This window comes from Plectropomus leopardus, chromosome 23 (genome assembly GCF_008729295.1).
Source record: "Plectropomus leopardus isolate mb chromosome 23, YSFRI_Pleo_2.0, whole genome shotgun sequence".
NCBI classification, from domain to species: Eukaryota; Metazoa; Chordata; class Actinopteri; order Perciformes; family Serranidae; genus Plectropomus; species Plectropomus leopardus.
Genome location: NC_056485.1, coordinates 1,568,298 through 1,590,589, shown reverse-complemented (window position 1 = coordinate 1,590,589; position 22,292 = coordinate 1,568,298). Strand labels below are relative to the sequence as shown.

The following is a 22,292-nucleotide window of genomic DNA, read 5'->3' as shown; positions in this document are numbered from 1 at the left end:
ACTTTACAACCTTTATTGGCTTTCTACTCTCAGTCTTTCTCTGTGGTGAGAAAAGAAAGTAAAAACTCAAGCATGCATTGTTTTACTAAGCAACTACATGTTATCTCCAGGTGTTGCCCATCAATGATGAGGTCCCTGTGTTGGCTGCTGGTTTGAAACCAGTTCTCAGCTGTGCAGAGGGACAGGAAATAGTCATCACAGCTGAGTATATCTACGCCACTGATGCCGACAGCGACAACAGCAGCCTGGCCTTCCTGATTGCCCGGCAGCCGTATCACGGCGTGGTGCTCCGGAACTCTGTAGTGGTTGATGGCTTCATCCAGGCAGACATCACTGCAGGGATCATCAGCTACAGACACACAGGTGGGTTGGTAAGGTTGAGGAGTTAGTGACTGTTCTGGGACCAATAAAATGCATTACCAATGTCTTTCAGCTAAGGTATGTCTGATTTGTTTCATTTTTGAATCCCAAAAAATGAAACTGGACCTTTAAAAGTGAAGACACTGATTCAGTGTATATATGCAATGATACTTAGACCAACTCTGTCATTATCATTTCAATCCTGGTACAATGAGCACGTATATACGCAGTACAATGGGAAGTGTCTCTCAAGGTGCTTTATATGATTGTGGTTGTAGGACTGGAGATCGGACTCACTCCTCGCCATGACACCATCACCTTTGTTATTTCTGATGGCGAAACAGAAAACTCTCCTCTGTGCTGTGGCGAGGAAAACCCCTCCAGGACCAGAGGCAGAACTCAGCTACGAGACAGTCTGCCAGTATATGACCTGCACATCACTGTGTTTCCAGTCGACAGCCAACCACCTTCTCTAACAACAGGTGGGCCATTTCACTCCATTGGTCAACCATTTTTTGGCTGCTATCACCAACCAATAATGAAAACTTAATAATGATACCAATAATAAAAACTTTAATTCATCACTATCATATAAATCTATAGCTTATTTATGTATTGATGTACTTCAGTCTTTTAGAGCAGGGAGTATTTCTTCTCTGACAGCTAAGTTGGATCTAAGCCTGTCATCCTGTGTCTAAAGAAATGCCGATTTTTTTCACTTGTTTTCCAGGCGTTCGGGGTCGACATCTCTCTATTCATGATTTACTCATTTGATGTTAGACTGTTTGTCTTTGTCAGGTGATATATCACTCGCAAAAGCCTCATTGCTTTGCAATACACTTACTTAACACGTGTAGAATCTGTCCTCTGCTCTGCTCTATCTGACTGTGGATGTGTGCGCATATGTATGTGCGTGCCAGGGGAAAGAGAATTGACAGCAACGCAATAGAGACTGACACATAAATTAGATAGATAACATAAGTCTATTTGATTATTGAATAAAACATAATAAATAATAATAAAACAGTAAAGATCTGTTCTTTATGAAACATGACCTTATATAACATCTGTTATGATTTGGTGCTGTATATTAAAAAAAATATTTGACTTTTTGGCGGTGCAGGAGGATCGCCCTCACAATATAATGGTTGGAGAAACACTCGGTCAACAGTTGGGTGCGTTCGCACTCCAAGCCTGAGAGCAAACTCCGGCAGAAACTGGATCATTTAAAAATTAGGAGGGCTGTGGTGCTCTGAATGTACCGCTGGGTTATTCAGAGCACCACACCCTCATGCGGTATAGTGCACCATGAAAACTCTTCTTGAGAAGACAGCACAGCAGAGCACCACGTGTAGTGAAATTGAAGCCTAACCTTTTGTTAATTCATATAGAAAACTTTGTTTCTCTCATTTCACTATAGCGTCAGATTGAGTTTGAATCAATGTGTGGTAAGATCAATACAAAATGCAAACACAAAATGCTCTTATCTTGAGGTTTCTGACAGCTCTATCAGTACTACACATGAGCAACTTTGGGGGTGAGAAGGCAGCGAGATGGCTCACTCTTAAGCTACTTTTATCATCAGCTCTGGAAAAATAAATGTGTTTAATTTAGAATTATTTGTTTTTTTCTTAAACTACGTATAATTTTTGTTTCTTTTAAATCTACATTTGACCTGGAATGTTACTGGCTTATTAGTATAATGAATTTCATGATGTAATGATGTAATGTAATAAAAAAAAAAGGTTGAGTATTTCTCGATAGGTTGCAATCTTATACATAAATTTGACACGTATGACAAAACATATTACACAGACTGTGAGTGTGTCTCACAAATGCTTAAAAATGTGACGTAAATATACGTCCCCATATACTCAAATCCCCAACCTGGTCAGCATTTGAACAAACTTATCTCAACTTAATTTTGTGATTTAATTTATACATTAATGCTAATTTGTTGTTGGTTTTGTCGTTGTTGTTTTGATTTAGCTTGAGAAAGACACAATACTCCCCCAAGACACATCTGCATTCTTATATCCACAAAAACCTTTAAATTTAGTAGCATCTGAAAAGCTTGGAGAGAAGTGGAACATTAGCTAGCAGCAACATCACCCCCTGAAAAAAATGACTTGAGACCACAGCAGAGCTAAAATGAATGAGAACTGGACTTAAACTTAACAGATGAACCCAAAAAACTTCCAAATAAATGCTGATGTTTTTCTGTGTCTGCAAGATGTAAACAGGCAACCTGTTACTGTGTGAACTATATAAGCTAATAATATCCACGCTGGCTGACGATGTTGTGGAGATAGCCTTAATCCAAGTGGCTAAAAAAGTTACACTAAATTGAGGACAACTTTGAAAGGATAAGGCCACTAATTCTTTGGCCTACAACCAGTATACAGATACTGTGGTCATGTGTTAGTTAAATGAGCATGATATGTTAGCATGATTTGAACTTTTTTGTCTGTAGGAGACATCTTTACGGTGGATGAAGGCGGGTCTGCCCAGATAACCGAATCTCATCTGAAGGCCTCTGACGTGGACACTGTCCTGGACAATCTGGTGGTCAGCCTGGTATCTCCGCCTCAGTTTGGCTACATTGAAAATGTCCTGCCAAGCCCTGGCTTTGAGAAAAGCAACACAGGCATAAGCATAGGTAAGCATTGTGATGTATGTAACCCGGCCGTCCCTATACGCACACTATGCAAGCTACGTGTGCGTGGGGCCCCATGGGGTGAGCAAGGGCCTACGTCCCCCTCCTGTCAAAGCATTTGTCAGTGTTTACAGCTGAGAGATGAGAGTCTGAGGCGTCACTATCCTTCTGGTCATGAGAAGAGAAAAAAACAACGAGATTGAATTGACCTATGGCTAAGCCCCGCCCTTAAATGCCAAGAGCTAATCACATTTCGCGCAGCTACACAATGCACATGGACATACTGCTCTCAGACCTCCATAGAAAGGTCACAGGAATATTGGTTTTCTTGCAATTTGTTTTAAATTTATGCAATTATAGCTTAAAAAATGGTCAAACAATGTGCATGGGGTAAATGTAACACTGAGGTATCCTGAGAGGCGAGAGAATGGAGTGTATTTTATCCCCTGTCCTTAAACCTCACATAAACAGAGCAAAGAGCAAAATGTGTCCTTTGGATCAGCTGTGTGGCTTATGTTTCTTTAGTAAAGAACATAAACAAGGATGTCTGAAGATGTTCTAAAGTAAAGCAACATTGTGATATCAAAATTTGCTGCAAAGTGACGTGTGCATAACTTCATACATTATGTCCGCATTATGTCCCACCCCTATAACATCAAAAGGGGTGGGTACTGAAACTCAATATTAAATGGGCTCCGGTGCTGAATTATTAAAGCGGCTCAATGAGCTCCAACGTTAACAGTTCTGCTATCAGTCTTGAAGATTTTAAGAAAACGTATCTCTGGTTTTGTAAGATTACATAATGTTTTTTTTTTTTTTTTGTTTTTTTTTTACAGTTTTTATCCCACTATCTGTGCTTCTAACTTGCAGCAAGATTAAAACATTCGTCTGTAGTCCATTTTTGCTCCTCAGTCCGGAGGAGAGCTCTATGTGTCAGAGCCTGCTGCATGTGCGAGGGGCGGGTTTAGCTCTGACACACACACACCGTGCCTCCCCCTCACACACACTTTTGCACACAAGAGCAAAAACACAAGCAATCTTTTTAAAATGGCACATATTGAAGATCCCTTTGATGACTTCTGTGTGAAAGAAGGAGATTCCGTCCCCAAAAGTTCTGTATAGCATCTTTGGATAGGTCTTCGACACTGACAGCTGCCATTGGTAGGTTAGGCAGCACACCGATTGGTTGTCTGAGAGAGCTAAGGGGACGGGGCTTAGCGATAGGTCAATTGAGGGAGCAGCAGTCAGGTAAACTTGTGTCGTTCCTTCCCCAGTGTGATTTAAGCAATAAACAGCAATATTAACCTCCTGAGGACCCAGAGGAAAAAAGGTTTTGCTTTTTCTATTTTTTTAATGATAATTTAAGCATTGTGGTTGAAAGAAACATTTTGCAACAATTTTTTTTTCTTGTACAGGACATCGGGACTTGCCTCATACAAAATGTAATGATGTAATTTTATGATAGTGAATTCATTTTTGAGTGGATTTCTTTTAAAATTCTTTCCATGTCATGAACATTAAAATGAAGACAGTTACATGAAGAAAACACATCTGTTTAGGAGTTAAAACATCGGCACATTTCAATTTGACCTATATTCATGCAATTTGTCAATGTAAAAAGGCAAAAGATTAAAAGGTGCCAGCCAGCAATCAGTGTCAGAGTCAGGCAGACTGGACCCACAGAGCAGAACAGAGGATTACCAGGCCAGATCAAAAACAGGCAGATCAAAAACAGGCAGATCAAAAACAGGCGAGGGTCAATACCACACAGGGAAATAAAATAAAAGACAAACAGGAAACACAACACAACAAATCAAACTTCACGGGTCCTGACAATAAGGTCAACAATGTACAACAATACAACAACAATAAACATTTGAATAAAAAATGTAAAATTAGCAGAACACTGAAAAATGTTTCAATACTTGAATTTACAACAAATAAACTCTTTGCAGTTTCATTTCCTTTCTCTTTTCTATAGCAATAAACTTCAAAACCCTAGCTTACACATTGCTCTTGATCCATAACACACGGTGTGTATCATCGCTTTTCCCTGGCTCAGGCTCAGCTTCCTCAACAGTTGCAGCATCCTCCTCTGAACTTTCATCTTCCTCCTCTCTCTGGCCCTCCTCCACCTCAGACAGCTCTACATCACAATTTCCTTCCACAATTTTAACAAAATCCTTTCTGCCTCACTTAGCCCTCTGCTCCCTGGTGTATAACAAATAGAGGTTAGTAAGTCCTGATGTCCACTACAAAGGACATTGAATAAAAGCTGTGCTTTGAAAGGGTTAAAATTACTGTGACTTTTAAAAAATCTTACTAAATGGAAGCCAATACTTTTATTTTAAAGAAACAAGGAGGTTAAAGCGGCCCTATTATGCTCATTTTTGGGGATTATATTTGTATTTTGGGAGTCTACAAGAATAAGTTTACATATTTAAATGCTCGAGACACAAAATGTGTCTCATACTACCCTCTGCTGCAGCACCTCTTTGTGAAACAGTCTGTCTGAGCTTATGTCCCGCCTCTTGAGAAGCCCAGTCTGCTCTTATTGGTCAGCTGACTCACTTGATGCACATTATAAGCAACTTCTGTTTGTTACATTGTGATGTCACATTGTTATGGAGGTAAACACAAACTCAAACAAGCTGTTTAAGGCAGTTTAGGAGCAGTGAAAGCTCCCTATGGCTCGAACTTTGGGTTTTAGTACATTGAGACCTTTTACAAGCACAAAAATGCTACACAAAACAACAAATAAAAGGGAAAAACCCAAAAGCATAATAGGGCCTCGTTAAGTTCAGGTAGGCTATACTAGCTTGCAGAGTTAGTGAATATCTCTGTCCTCTGTCTTGCTAACATTAGTTGAGATGGACAGAAGGTAAAATATAACCATTTTTTACCTTAATAAAGGACAATAGACGGCAGTATGTGAATATAATTAAGCTTGAGGCACGTGAGGCAGCGTGCATAAATGTGTGCATGCACAAAAACAAACAAACAAACAAAAAGAAAAAAACTGGCCTTCTAGCACTAACTTGTGTGGGCTCAGTCCAGACAATGTGTAGGCTTATCAGGCCTCTTCTTCCTCGCTGCACATAATATTCAAACAGGACAATGATTAGCCAACTAAGTCTGTCAGTCAATGTTTATTTAGGTGGAAAAATATTCTTATCATTTAGCTACTTAAGTTAAAGCAGCTTAAATTCCTTTTTCACTAGAAATAAAAGTCCTGTGTTCAAAATGGTTCCCCAATGGAAGTATGAATTATAAGCAAAATGTACTTGAAGTACCCAGAGTCAAAGTAGTCATTGTGCAGTGAAATGGGCCTCATTGTTTTACTATTATGTCTGATGTTTTGGGTTTAATATTATTGCTATTTGAGGTTCTGCATTTGACTGCTGCAGACATTTAAGGTTGAGCTCATTTTAACAAGCCTACTTTATATCCTGCTGGGTAGTTTAATCTACAGTCTTGCATTATATGAAACAAGACTATTATATATTTTTAATGGAGCTGTCCTGTGAAAAAGGTGCATCTCTACAAACAAAGCTTTTCACATTATAGATACCAAGAGATTTTTTTCAAAATAGTTCATCTGAAAATATAATTTTCCCATTCCATAAAAGATAAAATTGTAATCTCAAAGGTAACTTGTAACTAAAGCTGTCAAATGATGTAATGCAGTAAAAGGTACAATATTTGTGAATAGCAAAGGTTTACATAGCTCTCAGGTCAGTTAGGAGGGCCCATTATTAATTTTGATGAGGGCCCCAGAGAAGTCGGGGCCAGCTCTGATATCACCATCAGATAGAAGGAAAGAAAACCAAGTATTTATGTGTTCTTCTGTCTAACCTCCTTTTCTACAGCTTCTTTTTCATATAAAGACATTATTTCCGGCCATGTGAACTACGTCCAGTCCAGACACCATAGGATGGAGCCCACAGCTGATCAATTCATGCTCTGTGTATCTGACGGCAAACACAGCTCCGCCAACGTCCCCTTCTACATCATTATTAACCCGACCAACGACGAGGAGCCACAGTTTGTGGCTCGGAGCATCACAGTAAGTTTTTACAGCTAGTGTCACTACTGGAAATGAGTCTTTCCCATCAGATTTTGCTACAAACATGATCCATGGATGTTGCTCTGTGTTGAGGTACGAGAAGGAGAAATGACGCAGCTGGACTCTTCAGTTTTGCACGTGATGGATCTGGATGTCCCCAAGAATGTCCTGCGCTTCAGTGTGGTCAGAGCCCCACAGCACGGCAGCATCATCAGCCACAGCAGTGAACAGCTGCTCTACAGGAGACGAGAGGCCAGTCCTCGGTCCCCTGTGATGGACTTCACGATGACAGATCTTTCTAATGGTACTCTTCACATATCAATGCTAGAGCTGTTTAGATTATTGATAATTAATCTGCTATGGGTTACACTTTATCTTAGTGTAGCTTTTGCGTGGTTTAAGTCTTATACTGCATTCATCTCCTATGGGAAATATGGCATTGGAGTTTTCCGCTGAAGACTAACGCTCCTCTCAGATCTCAGACATTTAAGGAAAATAACACGGTTCACACTGTCAAGTCAAGTCAAATCAATTTTATTTATAAAGCCCATTATCACAAAACAGAGTTTGCCTCAGAGGGCTCTAGAGACCTTCACATCACCTAAGGAAAAACTCCCAAAAAAGAACCCCTGAAACGGGGGAAAAAAAATGGAAGAAACCTCAGGAAGAGCAGTAGAGGATGATGAGGGATCCCTCTTCCAGGACAGGGAGACATTCAATAGATGTCGTTGAACTGAACAATTAAATTACAATAATGACTATCTGCATGGGTTGCTGTGGTAAACTGACAAAATAATTAGTTATGATGCAGTTTTATTATGCCTTTGGGCAGGTAATAGCTGGAGTAATTATGTTTTCGGGTTGTCCGATTGTCCATCCGTCCATCTTATTCTCATGATTTCAATATCTCAAGGATACCAGGGGTGAATTTCTTTGAATCTGGCACAAACATCCAGTTGGACCCTGCTTTTTCCCATTCTCAAAAACACTATATCTCACCTTGAGGGAATTTCTTCAAATCTGACACCAACATTCACTTGGACTCAAGAATTAACTGATGACAATTTGGTGGTCAAAGGACAAAGGTCAGTGTGACCTCACAAAGCAAATGTTTGGCCATAACTCATGAATTCAATTGATAATTATATCAAAATTTCACACAAATGTCTCATAAGATAAATTGAGGAAGTGGTGAAATTTAATATTCAAAAGGTCAAAGGTCAGCTACGCTTTTACATCATAATGTTCTACAAATCCACTTTTCTGGCCACTATTCATTATCATATCTCAGGAACAGAAGGGGAAACATTTGGTCAGATACTGACTTTTTAACACTGATCTTGAGACTGTGCTGATTGAACTTTAATTTCTGAGGACACCAGAGAACCTCTGTTAGACACAAAAACACAGTAGAATAATGTTGAGAGGCAAGGTTGAGATGACAAAGTGTCATGATTTGACAGCCTGGGCATGATCCTGCAGGTGTTCAGTCAGTTCTTTAAGTTAAATAAATGTGTTTGATCATTTGCTTTCAGGTATGGACCTCATGTACATGCACGATGACTCGGAGAACATGGAGGACAGTTTCACCATCCAGCTGACTGATGGCAGGCACCAACTCCAGAGACAAGTGCTGGTTAAAGTGCTGCCAGTCAATGACGAGGAGCCTCGGGTCATCAGGTTAGACTAATGCTGCCTTCAGGTGCTCCTCTGAAATCAAGACATAGACGCATTCAAGTGCTCTGGCCAGAAAAAAGCAACAAACATGGACGCAAGAAGTAAAAAGGTTGTTTTTTTTGTGGCTGATGTTTTACCAAAAGCAAGTAGCACAGAGCTTTTTTGTGCTTCAGTGGCAGAGGAAAGCACATAGAACAGGTATCAGGTATGTAGTTGATGTTTTCATTTTTTCATAAGCTTAAATAACATTGTAATTAGCAAATATTTGCTTATCTAGCTGGCATCATGTTTGTGTTGTCTCAGTGAAGTAGGGCTGAAGGTGTTACAGAGGTGACTGCAACGAAAAACAGCTGCTTTAATGTGAGAGTTTAAAACGATGGTGCATGCCGTATTGGTCAAGTTAAGTCACTGTCATTGAACTTGAAATATGGAGATCCATAATGCACTAGAGTTCAGTTCAGAGTTCAAAGCTATTATTGCTATTTTTGTCCTCAAGGGGAAATTTACTGCAGTTGGCAGTACAAACAATTTAAAAAATAAAAAAACAGACATATAGAGCATCATAGTAGCACACAACCAAACTTGATTAAAATCAATCCCAATCAACAGTAAAAGTTTAAGTTAAAGAGTCAATATAAGTCATACATGTGTCAATAAAAGGAGTTAGCTTGTTCAACCATTAAAGAAAGTAATTAGAATATAGAGATGCCAATGAAAAAGATTGATCACAGTCACTTCCAACCAAAAAATATCTTAAAGTGCCACAGAAACAGTACACTAAGAATTGTGCATGTTAATTATGTTGATTGCATGTGGAACAAAGGAAACAGATGCACAAAGGGGAATGTGCAACTAAAGTAAATGGTAGTTACGGGAAACAAAATAACAGAATATAATTTTTCAATGCTGCTGCCCTCAAAACGTCTCGCAAACTTGGCAATTCAGGTATCATCGAAATTTCCCAATTTCACACTTGTAATAACAACTTGGAGAGCCATTTATGTGCTCATAACTTGTATACAGTAGATACTATATTTCCATGGAGCACGTGGAGGCAGCATAAAATCTCCACCTCTGTTTACATTTGTCATTGTGGAAAAGTTACTGACATTGTCTCAATGTTTTGCCCTTCAGGAATAATGGACTGCAGGTGGAGCCAGGGGAAGTCAAGCTTATTTCCAGTGTCACGCTGTTTGCACAGGACACTGACACTCCTCCTTCAGAGGTCATGTACATGTTTGAGAGCGTTCCTACCCAAGGATTTCTTCAGCTTAAGGTTGGTGCAGTGTCATTAAATTTTAAAGAGTGACAACTGATATCCTGATGTTCTTTCCTCTGTCAGTTTAACTGGATGGAGTGATAGGAACACACTTAATCATCCATCTGTGCCTGATATATCTTTGGTGCCACTGCTGGACACTGACAGTCCAACAGACATTATGGTAAATGATAAGGGCTTTTACCTTCTAACTTGCAATCTTTGATGATTTACAGCAAATGAAGTGGGGAGTCGTTGTAATACTATGTGATATACCATCTTATCAAGTAAAATTCTAAATGCAAAGCTTGTTCCACCACCTACAATGAGGTTAAGATATTTCATATATCATGGTCTAAAAATGACAATGAAGATTACTTTAAAAACTGCAGTAAGTTGGAAGTAGTGCAGCATTATAGAGCATATGCACCAAAGACTCACGGCAGCCGAGTGTGCCCAATCGGCTAACATTAGACAGCGAAGTGACCGACTTCTAGATTACTGCCTTGCTAGCTTGAATAGTGGTCTAAAAAAGGTAATGTTGCAGTTCTTTTAGACTTTACAAATGTTTAAATCTAGATAGAAGTCATTTCGAAAGGGGTTTTGACGCTCGTAGTCAGTTATTCACTGATACAGACATCTTTTTCCCAATGTGAGTCAGTGTGGAAAAGTCTTTCTGGGCCAGTGTCATCACGTGACCGACCCAGATGGTGTAATTCCGTTTTTGCCCACTATGTAAAATTGCATCAGAGCCTGGCACAATTCCAGGGGGCTTGTCTTCCCAGAAGTACACCCACATCTTCAGTTACCACTGACACCACTGATCGTAACAGTTTTAGCGAATCTGCATGTGTTTTGTAAGTGCTAAACAAATGACTGGATAAGATCTGGGTTACACTGCTCGAGCTGTGTGAGAGTTCATTAACTGATGTTTTGATAAAGTTTTGCTGTAATTAAATGTGGACCACCTTTATTTCAATCCATGAAGAATGTTTGGCTTTTTAGATTCTTGCTTTACTGTGAAGGTATGAGAGAAAAACTATTTCGATGTAAGCCACAGTGATTAAGTGATTTACAAATGGTAGTTTTGTGGATGAACTCCTCCTGTAACAGTAGCTGTCACTGTACACACTGGGCTGACACTGGGAGGTGCTGTGCTCCTGTCTCAGGAAGGTCCAGACTGGGTGAAGCTGACAGCGGGGACAAAGTGCACCCAGGAGATGGTCGACATGAACCTTCTGCGCTACGTGCACACAGGTGTGCACGGTGCTAGAACACAGGATTTCTTTGTCTTCTACTTGTTAGATGGAAGGAATCAATCACCTCCACAGCACTTCCACATCTCTGTTAGAGATCTGGAGAAAGGTACTGGAGTTCACTCAGAAATTCTTCATTCGACATGGGTTTGGGTCAGATCGTCTATATGTGAAATGCATGTGACTGCCAGGTCACACTTCCATGCCCTCTGCCTAGCGTCAGCTCATACTGATGGAGTCTCAGTTTAAATGTAGATTTTTTTATTCTCCTGCATCATGATTTCCAGGAAATATTGCCATCTTTGTGAAGCCAGTGAATGTGAGCCGTGGAGACCGTGTGGTCCTCACCACAGATGTGCTGCTGGCCACAGACGGCACTGAGAAGCCAGAGGAGCTTCTGTACATCATCACCAGCCCTCCTGCTCATGGACACATAGAGTACATAAAACATCCCGGACTGACCATCTCCACCTTCAGCCAGATGGACATAGCAGCCAACCTTGTTGCTTACGTGCACGACAACCGAGCCATGGCACCCAAAGAAACCGTCCAGTGAGTCTAGAAGCCATTTTACAACTAAAGATGATGAATTTCCATTAGTATTTCCTACATACCTCAGATCTAATGTTGCTTGGGTGTAAGAAATCCCATTTATGGTGCAGAAGCGAATTCTAAAGTAATCACATGGTATAGTATTTTAAGAGCGGCGCTCAGCATAATCTATGGAACCAAAGGGTGTGGTCAGAAAAAGTTACTCTGTGGCCCCATGTGGCATTATAGGGTCACTCAGTAAGAAAGGTTCAATAAATGTAACAGAATAACCACCTTGTGGTTGTATGCCTATATCCTACAGGACATTCGTTTGAAATTTTGTCATAATTATTGTAAAAATTCTTGAGCTGTGGCCAAAAACATGTTCTGTGAGGTCACAGTGACCTTAACTTTGACCTTCAACCACCGACTTTGAAACAGTTCATAGTTAATGCTGCTTTCATGTGCTCCTTGGAAATATGTATTTACCAGTTCTGAGCACATGAACAGCCCTCCAAAGTTTTAACTACATGTAGAAAATTTCAGTGAAATCTAAGTTTTCGAGTTGTGACGTTTGTGTGATGTTTCAGCGCAGCAGAAATGGCAGAAAGCATGGAAACAATGTCAACAATTGACAGTAGAAATACATATTTCATACTTTTGTTTCTATTAGCTATCAATTACATTTAGTAGTTACAATAATAGTAGTAGTAATAGTTAGTATACTAACATTGAAAACAACGTTATTTTATGACACGGGTTGTAGACTTGACGTCATGAATGCAGGAAAATGGCAGGTAAATGTCGATGTTTGGTCAATGGTAAGGAACGTTTTTATTAATTTATGTATTAAATATAAATTTTTAATCATATGTAAAGTGTAATATGGTATTAATGTTAACTGCTGTCGATGCAGAGTTACCTTGATTAAATATAAAAATCTATAAAAATATAATACATAAATAAAATATATTAAACAATAAAATAACATATAAAAATGTGAATAAAGTGGAAGCAGCTCGCCCGCATGGAGGCATAAAAACTGCTTTTCTTTTCGGCAGTGCAAGTTTATCTGCACCTAAAGTAATTCAACATTCTTCAAAAAAGCACACAGTACTCCTCACATGCTAGCCAAGGATCGACATCCCGTCCCGCACTTTTCATAAACTGAAGTAATGAGGGACCACGTTTAACAACAACAGAGCGTACATTGGAGCTCTGCAGAGTTCAAACACAAAGCAGGTTACTCAATTGTGTGTAAGACTGTTTGAACGAGAATGTTTGAAATCACTGACATTGTTGAAAGTTTGTGGAACCTGGATTGACAGAAGAACCATCTCCTGAGCGATTTGGTCCCAAGGAAACAAAAGCAGCCTTCAGTGAATTTCCATTCATCTGTTTCCATGTGCATTTTGAAACAAATTGTTTAAAAAAAGTGAAAATCGTATAAAAAGTTTTTACACTCTAAAATGAAATGGAAACAGATGTCATGAAGGAATAGTGATAGAAATAAACTATGCTGCTTCATTTTTGTTCCTCACTGTCAAGAATCAATATCATGCTGTTTAAAATATGATTTATCATTGAAATTTAAAACCTAAACTGAAAAAGGAAATATTGGCCGATTTGAATTTGAAAAAGTTGTATTGGCACTGAAATAAAGATTTGGTATAAAAAAGTGACACTGAAAAATAAGATGTAGTCATTAGAAAAATAATGTTACAATCTTTTCATCGTGTTTAGTTATTTTATGAATTATGAAGTGTTTTTCGATTTCATAGCTTCATAGCTGTGCCACATATTAAACAATCATTGCATTTTTGTATTTATGCTCAGGTTAAATAATATTTGTGCTCTTTTTAAATATTCATGCTCTTTAAAAAAGTTAAATATTGGCAATAATTGTTAAATTATTTTTAATCTAACTATGAATTCCAAGTAAAATCAATCAGTGTTAATGACTCACAATCATAAACCCCACAATGAGTCACTGAATCACTTAATCTACTACTTGTATGAATAAACTCAAATCATGGCTCATTCATTTGAATTATTTCATTTACTCTGGAATATATCTTACAAAAATTTGTAAACAAACAAAATCTTACAATCATCTCAGATCAACCACAGATTACAGAGTAGAACGCCGAAGTGAACAATCACAGTCACATCGCAGCGCCGACGCACAAATCACAGAAATAAAACCACATGAATGTTTGACTGAATGAATGAACAGATCGTTGCCGATGCTCGCGCATGATATAAACACTTAAGTTGGAGCCAGGTATTATTTACTTTACTATTACACATATAATATCATTTACATATCTACAGCGTCTGTGGTCATCTGAGCATTGATGCAAACTGTCCTCGAACCTGTTTGTCTTTGCAGGGGACAAATAAGGGAAGCCCACATGCACAGCTGATATTAATAACAATAGAGTGAAGCAGTGTCTCTCATTCTCTACCTGCATCCCCAGGAGCCTGAGTTACAACAAAGGAAGAAAAGAATGAAAAAGAAAACAAGAGTCTTTTAGTTTATGGCTTAACACTCACTGAAGAGACAAAATCACAATTAAAACTATGTGTCACAATAAGTTTTTGTGAAGTTCCTGCTTTGTATACGGGCTGATGGAGGAAAATAAGATAGTGCTTAAAAAAACAAACATTAAAACAAGCTTGAGCTCTTTAACTTTTTTTTTTTTTTTTTGAATTTCATCTAAATCAAACATGTATGAGCAGCAGGTTGTAAACAAGCATACTGTGTGAACGTGACTGAGGCTGATGCAGGGTAGCCGACATTACTTTTGCCCTGGCAAACTTTGGTTTGACAAATTTTGACAAACTGACAAATTTTAATCTTAAACCACTGATTCATCACAGAATCTACGCTCCTGCCCATCCTCACCAGGTTTCTAGTTCAAGAGGTCTTGTCATTTGCTGTCCCACACCTTCCCAGAGCTTTCAGACATTTTGGATCTGATCACAAACTAAAACAAGATGTGCACGTAGGTGGAGCTCCCTGAAGATGAGTGACAGATGAGAAATAAACTGTATCTACTCAGGAAGCAAGAGGAACATTTTATATGTTTTTATTAGGTGTGGTTGCCTGTCTCACCAGCTCTCAGTTGTGCATTTTTTGTACTCTTATTAATATCACAAAGGTTGGAGTGTTAGCAGCACTGTGAATGAGGGATTTAGAAAATGTTGGAGTAGCTGTGCTTGTGATAAATGGATCCCATTTGTTCAGACAGACTAACAGCCAGTGTGTTGCATGTCTTTGCAGGTTTGTTGTCAGTAACGGTAAAAGCAGCCGAAATGGAAGCTTTGAGATCACAGTGGAAATGGTGGACCGCGTCCTGCCGTTTCTGTCCTCCAACAAAGGCCTCACAGTCCCTCAGGGCTCCACCATGATCCTGGGTCCTGACTATCTGGCCATGTCTGACCCTGACACTCCTCACAGCGCCCTGACCTTTGTCCTCCTGCAGCCTCCACAGTATGGCAGGCTGCTGTCCGGCGGCAACACGCTGACTGCTGGCTCCACCTTCACTCAGAGAGACATACAGGAGCTGGAGGTAATGTACAGACATGATGGGGGACCATCGCAGATCGACAGATTCGCCTTCACTGCCTCTGACAGCTCCAATCGGGGCTTCCTGCTGGACGGGCAGTTACATACCGAGCCTGTTTTCTTCACTATTCAGGTAGGTAATGAAGGCTGTAACAGTTCATTTAGAAGCTCTGTGGTTGTGTCACAAACTCTCCAGAAACTTCAGCTGGTCACAGCCCACTAGTACGGCTGATAAAGGATGTACCCTGGAGATCCAAGATCTGCCAGCCAATACGAAGAGAGTACAATACTGCGGTGTGATGCGTCATTTTCTTCTATAAGAAATGTATTTAAACCATGGCTGTCAAAATAAGGTGTACATTTTGATAAATTAATCACGGGAAAAAGGACGTGTTAAAAAAATGAAAGCTGCTTAATTGCGTTCTGTGGTGTGCTTTGACCTGGTGCCTCACTGAAGGCCACAGTGGCTTTGTAACATGAGTTTTCATACCATCAGAGTACTTCAAGCCTGAAATATCACTCCAAAGCAAAGCAAAGCATTTAGCAGCGAACCCGGAGTTCTGAGTTTGCACAGCCTCTGATGCTTGCACTAGCAGCCAGCCTCGTCAAGCCACTCTGTTTTGATCATTATCTTGACTCTATGTCAACTTCTACGTCAGTTTAAAAGTCCCTCTCTGTCACAGAGATGAGGAAATACAAAGATGTCTGTTCTACTCAAACTTCCCCGCTTCAGTTTCAAATAAATGTCCTTTGACAACTGTTTGTTGATAGAATCCCATAAGTTGTTGACACAAGGCATATATTTTGAAATATTTGCAGGACTGTGTTGTAACAAAACAAAGAAGATGAACTTATCTCTTATTTTTTAGTTTTCCAGGTGGAATTGAATAATTAAATGAACGCATGATACACAGACCCAATTACAGTTTGTGTGATTTGTGCTCTGGTGTGTCGGTGTAAAATTATGAATCCAACATTTTACAAAATGAATTTGTTTTTATCATTTGTGCTACATCACATCATTTCAAAGTCCAAACTACTTCACTTTAGTAACTAATCTGTTTTACTAACAAACCATGTGCATGATTTCAGATAAAGTCTTTGGATAAGTCATGTCCTGAGATCGTGAAGCTGCTTCCTCTTTGGAAAGTAGAGCTTTTAGGCGACGGTCGATACGGGATCTTTGTGTCATCTCATGAGCTGAAGGCCACAGACAGCGACAGCAGAGAAGAAGAGCTGATATTCAGCATCACTCGCCAGCCCTACTTTGGTTACCTAGAAAACATCACTACAGGTCAGGACATATGTCTTTTTAGGTTATTGATTTATTCATTTTTATTATTCTTCATTCTTTACAAGTTATTCCAACAATGAACCCAGACCACCCCACCACCTCTTCCAAGGTTGAGGAATAATAACAAATATGACAACCACATAACAACACATATCAGTTAATAAAAAGCACAACGGAGAAAAAAGGGATATAAATACACTGAAAATAAAATACGTAATAATAATTTAAAATAAAATTTTAAAAAATGAAGAGAGAGGAAAATCAATACGTATTGGTCGTATTGGTCGCTGTAGTGTGTAGTAAGCTTATTTCTTATTAAGTTTTTCCAGGACACACATTTTATTTCTATCTGAACCACAATGTAGCCTTGAATAAAAAAACAAGTCTGTGTGCTCCTGCAGGTGGTTTTGTTCCACAGCGCTTCTCTCAGGTGGAGCTCAACAGGAGAACTATTGCCTACATCATAAACACAGACAGGGAGTCTCTGTCAGACAGCCTGGAGTTCACCGTGTCTGATCCTTTAGGAAACACTGGACCTGCTCACATGTAAGGAAAGCACTGTGCTGATGTACTGATGTCTTTTTGAATTTACTGTCTAATCTGCAGCATCTTATCTTGTAGACTTAAGTTGAGCTGGTCCAGCGTGGAGCTATCTCAGCCTGAGTACTCTGTGTGTGAGGATCAGGGGACGCTCTCGCTGGGCATCATCCGAGCAGGAAACCTGGCAGAGTCTTCATACATCACTGTCAAGGTCTGCACGTCATTTGGTATTAAAAGTGAGACACTGCTATAACCCAGTTTATAAGTGCATTTAAGTCATCACTTATCAGTGTTTCTGTGTCATGTTTTATTGTCGTAGGTGAAGGAGGTGACTGCAACAGCTGGAAAAGACTTCCTCATAAGCCCTTCATCTCTCATCCAGTTTGATCCAGGTATGTGTTCAATCTTAGACTGTATTATAAAGATGGACTACATGCCCCCACTTACCCCCGGTATGCTGAAGTGAGGTTAAAATATCCAAGATACAGGCACTGCCATCTTGTGCTGGTGACATCATTCAAAGCCAGAGTATGTGCAGTAGCTCCGCAGTTTGGGATTCTGGACAAAACACCCATTTGACCAGTCCCAAGCAGCCCCATAGAATGTGAAGGCATGATAGGCTGTCACAGCTGTCAATCACAGTGGAAAATCCCCTTTTTATAGAATTGAAAAAAACAATTAAAACTGAACTTCTCATAGATGATCACTTGAACAATCATCAGGCTGAGGAGAACTACCTTCAGTGACAGCTGAGCTGTCATGTTGTCCATATATACAGTCTATGCTCAGGTTGGGCTTGTACAGAAACTGTGCAGGTTCACGTAGGGTCATGCTGGATTTTTTGGGCCAGATTAGAGCACTAGCCGGTGGCACCTTGCATGATAACCTTGGTCAAATCCGGCAGGTCAGCATCCACTGGGAGAAGGTAAAAGGTCATCAATCTGGCGTAAGTGAATGACCAGAGAAAGATCAAGGAGCACAAGCACATCTGACAGCGGAAACCATCTCTGAACAGAGTTTACCTCCTCTTTGGCAAAAGAAGTTCTTGTCCAACTTTTTTCCCTCTGTTTCGCATGTCACTGAACGATATGGAAGTACATTTGTGAGTTCCACTACAAACTTATATAAGCACAGTTCATTTCAGGAATGCAGCTACATCTGTGGTACAAAAGTTCCAATTATTGAGACATGCTGCAGGTACTCTTGTTTGTGTTGATGCAGGAGTGTCAAAGAAGAGCTGGCAAACTGAGATAATTCAGGATCACCTGGAGGAGGCTGAGGAGGTGTTTAAGGTGCTGCTGGTCTCCCCGGAAGGCACGGTGATTGGCAGCATCAACGAGACTCGAGTCACCATCAGGGACTCTGGACAAGGTAAATGTCAACACAAGTTGTGTACTTAAATATAAATATAATAAATAAAATATTATCGGATACTTGCTGCACATCATCCTTTTTACATGGCTTCTTACTCATAAAACATTTTATATTGAATATAAATGTAAAAGCATGTGACTGCATGTAATATTCTGTGTAGCCCTACCACCATAGTATAGTATTTTGGTTAAGAGATGTTGCCAGTAATTCATAAAAAACTCAAGGGTATTTGTCCAAAGTTACTAAAATGACTGTGACGCACTACAGGAGAGCTCAGGCTGAACCAGGATCAGGAGGCTCCTGTTCTTGGAGGAAAAGAGATCCGGTCAGACACGTACCCTCAGCATGGATCCATTCGACTCGAGAAACTACCCCTCAGCACTGAATCAGTGATCTTGACGCGTGGAGACAGCATCTCCAGGCCTCGTGCAGATGTCCCAAAAAAGAAACTCAAAGTCATAAGCAACCCAAAGACTGTAAGTACCTGTTTCTAAAGTTCAACACTGGACTTGGCTGTATCCAAGCTGAAATTTAGTTTAAAACTATTTATGAACTATTACTGTTTAATCTTTCAGATTGCACCTTCATCGGTTTTCCACAACGGGACAGACACAGTGTATACGGTAAGCAGCTGACACTGACTGACCTTTCAAAGCCTCTGGAAACCCAAATCACCAAAAACTTTCTTTATGTGTCATTTGGGCTCTTACATGCATAACAAAAAGCATCAAAACAATCAGAAAATAGCCTCAATCCAAATTTGGAATATTTCATTTTAGTTTTTTCACAGTTTTCTGAAGCTGGGTTTATCTGGTTGTTGTTATCCCTGGTCTGTATCATGCTGTCTGGTTAAAGCAAATCAAACAGTCAAAGTCAGCTGTCAGTTGATACAACTTTTTTTTTTAAAGAATATTGTTTTGGGCTTTTTGCCGTTATTTGACAGGACATTTCAAGCATGTTAATTTCATGGATTCATGATTCATTTCATGGAGAAACAGAAAGCTCTGTGGCTTCCAACAACAGCTCTCAATTTTAGTGCAGAGCATCAGATTGGATTTAGGAATGCAGCCAGAGTCAGAGGGCTGAACAGATAGAGCTGTACCACTCCGACTCTGCTTTGCTCCATGGTTGTCATCTGGGAGATGAGAGACATTTGGAAAAAAAGTGGGATCCAAGGAGATGTCAATCAAAACATGATCTGCCACACCCACACATTCTGGAGAAATGCTGTTATCCTCAAAATGACCTGTTTGCAACTCGGTTTTCTGATTGTTGGAAACATTAAGTATCTACAAAAAGCTCAGCTTTGATATAATATATGCATTCTAACTGTTTCAAGCCGCATTTACAAAAGTGTTAAAGTCACAAAAGTCTTCATTTCTGTTGTCCTTTTTATTCCAGTATCACGGCATCATGCAAATGCAAGTAGAGGACGACACCTCCCCATCAACGAAAGGCAGGAAGGCAAACATCCGTGTGACTAGCAGGGGAGCACAGCAGCAGCTGCCAGCTGTGCTTACTAGGTCAAAGGCAGATCCTCAAGAAAAGACCTTAAAATCTCACAAAACAGCACCAACAAAAGCACATGTAAGTACAAGTGATACTGATCCTTTTCTGCTTCCTGGGAAAGTTAGTGTCATATTGAGTTGACAAAGAATAAATCTCCTTTGCTAGAATCTTCAGCTTTGTTATCAGGGACATGTAGAGTTGCATGATAATCAAACTAAAGGCCATTTTGTGTCACTTGATATTGTGTTTATGGTAGCCTTTTTTTTTGGAATGGATGGATTCTTTTGTTTTTGCCCTGACCAACCAGCAGTGGTGGAAAAAGCACCCAAAAGCCATACTTGACAGACATCTGACCAGAAAATGATTTTGGTGGAAGTTAAAGTCACTTATTAGAATATTACTTGAGTAAGAGTCTTAAAGAATCTAAAATATACTGTACTTAAGTATCAAAAGTGTTCATCGTTTTACCTTTGGAACCAAACATAACACCTATGAGCGGGTACCTAGATCTTAGATCTGTGTAGCATATTCAACACAGACAGTACACTTTCATGTTGGTGGGGTTGTTGTCACTTGCTGCTCTTTCTAGCAGCACGCTTTATTTCTGCACCTTGTTTATCCTCCACAGAACAGAGCCACATGGTGACATTGATGGAACAAAAAAGAGCAGGAAATTGATTTAAAACATTTAAAGGCATGAGGATCAACTTATTACTAAGTGTCATCTAAGAGAGACATTAAAAACAGATGGAGTGGTAAAAGTTAAGGTGTGTTGATGGATTCACATCGTCATCTCATGACACAACATTACAAGTGAACGTTTCATCTTAAAAGTTGCTGACAGTCGGCCCAGTAAATTAAATTATTCTTTCTTAGTCTCCAGCTGGTGCTAGAGGCTGCAAACATCCTTTCATTTTGTGGTTAGAGTTTACTAACGTATGAAAAACTTGTCACAGTATAAACAGTGATTAAATCAGCTACAGATTTAAAGGTCTGGAATCAGGCTAGAATTGTCAGTTTTTGTTGCGAACTGTTTTAGAACATGGAAAAATCCACTATTCAGTCTAATAATCTTCTCAAATAAAAAGTATATAAGTACAACAGCTATTGTCTTGTAGTCCAGTAGGGGACATACATAAACAAACTCTCTCCCATTATATGCCCTGTGTTCCCATTAGTAAACTAGGCTAATGTTCTCTTTGCTTACACAAAAGGAAAGGAAACTGGGAAGTAATGCGAAGAATATATGATTACCACATTATAGATGGTAAAATTCTGGATAAAGGTGAGGCTGCTCGGTGGCCAAAGCAGCCACTTTAAAGCCAACATTTCACTAGGTGACCACCGTGAATGGAAGGATGCTGATTCTATGATTAATTTAGGATCAGGTTACATGGGTTGTGTTTGATTTAAATCAGATGATCTATTGTGTGCATCTCTAGATGGATCATTACAATTATGGAATGTTTTACTATCTAAGGGAAAATGTTGCACTTTGCCTCATAAATATAATGCCTCTTGCTTGTTCCAAATTTCCCATGCCCTATTTACAGGGTTAAGGGGTTAAAAGCATATTGCATTCCAATTAAAGAAAGACTAAACAAATTTTCCTGTGAATGTCTACGGCCCATAGACTACAGATGATAACTCCATACCCAAGCCCTGTGTGCCAGAGCTGATGGGACTTCTGCATTTTAACCAGACTACCAATCAGCTCTTTCACTGCAACGGTGTCTCCTGGAAACCCTGGGCACCAACTGATCAGGTATTACAGCTTTATAATGAAGGAACCTACTTGTAATATGCTTGTACTAGCTTCTTTGTATCTCTGCGAATGACATGTCTGCACTTGGCAATATTTTTCAAATAATATAATATTGTTTTAATTTTTTTCTTTATGTACAGCTAAAGACTTTGATTATATTTACTTGTAACCCCCAAATTTCCAGCTTGAGCTGTAGTTTGCTCAGATAGTGAGGTAAATTTCTGGGGAATTGAGTGTCATCAGCATAGTGATGAATTCATTATGTCTTCATGAATGATCCCTGTACATTTTAACATCTAATCACTAAGATGGTATGGATCTAGGATACAACCTAACATATTTCCACATGGAATGTTTGTAAATGATACATTTGGAGAGAATTTTCTCTGTGCTTGACAAAACATTGATTGACCTCTGAAATTAATTCTTAAAAAA

General features: G+C 39.4%; 1 protein-coding gene across 1 annotated transcript in view; it reads left to right on the top strand.

Annotated features, from left to right (window-relative positions):
• The first annotated feature begins 122 nt into the window (after positions 1 to 122).
• frem1a (Fras1 related extracellular matrix 1a) overlaps positions 123 to 22,292 on the top strand; it is a 23,042-nt gene continuing 872 nt past the window's right edge. Inside the window, exons 1-19 of the mRNA XM_042512644.1 lie at positions 123 to 363; positions 639 to 842; positions 2,834 to 3,019; positions 6,886 to 7,082; positions 7,176 to 7,386; positions 8,618 to 8,762; positions 9,894 to 10,035; positions 11,187 to 11,382; positions 11,561 to 11,825; positions 15,091 to 15,508; positions 16,468 to 16,669; positions 17,071 to 17,215; positions 17,291 to 17,420; positions 17,529 to 17,601; positions 18,431 to 18,580; positions 18,851 to 19,059; positions 19,159 to 19,206; positions 19,985 to 20,170; positions 21,726 to 21,857. Of these exons, the coding sequence (XP_042368578.1) occupies positions 6,951 to 7,082; positions 7,176 to 7,386; positions 8,618 to 8,762; positions 9,894 to 10,035; positions 11,187 to 11,382; positions 11,561 to 11,825; positions 15,091 to 15,508; positions 16,468 to 16,669; positions 17,071 to 17,215; positions 17,291 to 17,420; positions 17,529 to 17,601; positions 18,431 to 18,580; positions 18,851 to 19,059; positions 19,159 to 19,206; positions 19,985 to 20,170; positions 21,726 to 21,857 (2,784 nt within the window). The 5' untranslated portion in view covers positions 123 to 363; positions 639 to 842; positions 2,834 to 3,019; positions 6,886 to 6,950. The remainder of the gene's footprint in view (positions 364 to 638; positions 843 to 2,833; positions 3,020 to 6,885; positions 7,083 to 7,175; positions 7,387 to 8,617; positions 8,763 to 9,893; positions 10,036 to 11,186; positions 11,383 to 11,560; positions 11,826 to 15,090; positions 15,509 to 16,467; positions 16,670 to 17,070; positions 17,216 to 17,290; positions 17,421 to 17,528; positions 17,602 to 18,430; positions 18,581 to 18,850; positions 19,060 to 19,158; positions 19,207 to 19,984; positions 20,171 to 21,725; positions 21,858 to 22,292) is intronic.